Genomic DNA, 1,771 nt, shown 5'->3' with positions numbered 1-1,771 from the left:
CAAAATAATAATACAATTTACTTCCTTGGCGCAATGCAAACAATTTCGATTACGAACATTAACGCTCAAGAAGTAAAAATAAAATAAAACAAAAAAAAAGAGACGACGTTTCGTTTTTGTCATATCACAGTTGATAAGAACAGACGACCTCAAGGCAAGAAGGCAAAGAGGTTTTGTTATAAAATTCATATTGACGGTTAAGAGAAGTTACAGTATTAACTAAACGCTCGCCGGGTGCAGAACTTAAAAGCAGTGGAAAAAAAATTGAAATAAAATCAAAAGAAAAAATAACATACCAATCGATATGTACGGAAAAGTTTTGTTGTGTTTGGCTTTTGTTGCCGTTATCGCCTTGCCGCTGGGTAAATGAAAATTGATATTTTGAAATACCGTGCAAGTGAAAGTAATTGTGTCATATCTGCATTTATGTATTTATTTAGCAAATTCCTTGAAATGTTACGAATGCCGTGATGTGAATTCCTGCAAAAATCCCACTACCGTGCAATGTAACCAAATAAATGCCAATGCTACACGTGATGCTCTGCTGAATACCTATCATAATGTTCAAATTACTAATACCACAAGATACGCATGCTATGTTGGTATTTACAGTGCTGGTGAGTTTTTTTTTTTTAAATTCTGAATAGATTCATTTTGGGAATATTCAAAAAATTATAAACAAAGTTTTTATTGCTGGAGAATTCTAATTTTTTCGGCAATTCAAATTTTGAGAGCCTGTTTTTGTATGACGGTACGAAGGTGAACTCGATAGAAAAACACCACTTCCAGAAATAAAAAAAAATAACAAGGAATTGATTTTTTTTTCTTTTTGATCCACTTTCAAATTGTCATACAAAAACAGGGCATAAGTCAATGTTAAAAGTTAATATATATTTTTAATTAATAATATATTAATGTCTATTTTTTCAATTTTTAATAGGCAAAGCAACAGTTTTCGATGTCCGTGGCTGCATTCCGGACGATGCCGTCAGCTGCAGTGCCCCCCTCGTGAACTCAACTTGGGTAAAACAGACCTGTGATGTTTGTACCAAGGACTCGTGCAATAAGAAGAATTCCGTTGGAACCTTCTCCTCTAGTATTTTTACCATGATTGGTCTCCTATTTGTGGCTAAAGTATTTGTAAATTAAATTATTTAAATTATATTTTAGTCTACGCAGTATTGTTATGGTTTTGTTAGTTTCCTTTTTTGTACATTGTAGTCGCCAAAAGGCATTAGTTATAATCTCACTAAAAACGAAAAATTAAGATTCATCGAAAAGAAAAACGATTTGTATTTGAAATAAAAGATTTGTATTTGAAATAAGAACAGTATATATATTTTTAAATAAAAAAATGTATGTTTGAAATGTTTCTATTACAGAACCAATGTTCAATTTTTGGTTCATAAATTAAAAAACTAATTAAGTTTCTTTAGTCATATCTTTAATGGCTATACTTGTTTATGACAGTCATACTTCTGTTCTGAATTGACTGAGTTGGCAGTTCTCGACCGTAAGCAACTCGTTCCGTTACGGATGGCAGATAATGAAACAAGTAAAAAAGTATAGGTCGGTTTTGCCGACAGCCAGTGTTCGATTACTTAAAAATATTTTGACTTCTGTTATGATTATTCAACCTCTATGGAGTGGGTTTTTTTCGGCCAATATTATGTATTTTGTATCGGACCTAAATAAATATGATATAAATATTGCGTCGTGCCAGGTTTGGACTACATCGACTATATCCTTCACTTTAAATGAGATATGTGAG

The 1,771-nt window shown here is 32.0% G+C and overlaps 1 protein-coding gene across 1 annotated transcript; it reads left to right on the top strand.

Annotated features, from left to right (window-relative positions):
- The first annotated feature begins 202 nt into the window (after positions 1–202).
- On the top strand, positions 203–1,181 carry LOC131803678 (uncharacterized). The gene is made up of 3 exons (XM_059125167.1): positions 203–362; positions 441–617; positions 941–1,181. Exons 1-3 carry the CDS (start codon positions 305–307, stop codon positions 1,147–1,149), a joined length of 444 nt encoding a protein of 147 aa, XP_058981150.1. The 5' UTR covers positions 203–304; the 3' UTR covers positions 1,150–1,181.
- Positions 1,182–1,771: the final 590 nt, after the last annotated feature.

The sequence above is a fragment of the Musca domestica genome, unplaced genomic scaffold (genome assembly GCF_030504385.1).
Source record: "Musca domestica strain aabys unplaced genomic scaffold, Musca_domestica.polishedcontigs.V.1.1 32, whole genome shotgun sequence".
Classification (NCBI taxonomy): domain Eukaryota; kingdom Metazoa; phylum Arthropoda; class Insecta; order Diptera; family Muscidae; genus Musca; species Musca domestica.
Note: the sequence above shows the minus strand (reverse complement) of the source record. Positions and strands in the feature narration are given on the sequence as shown.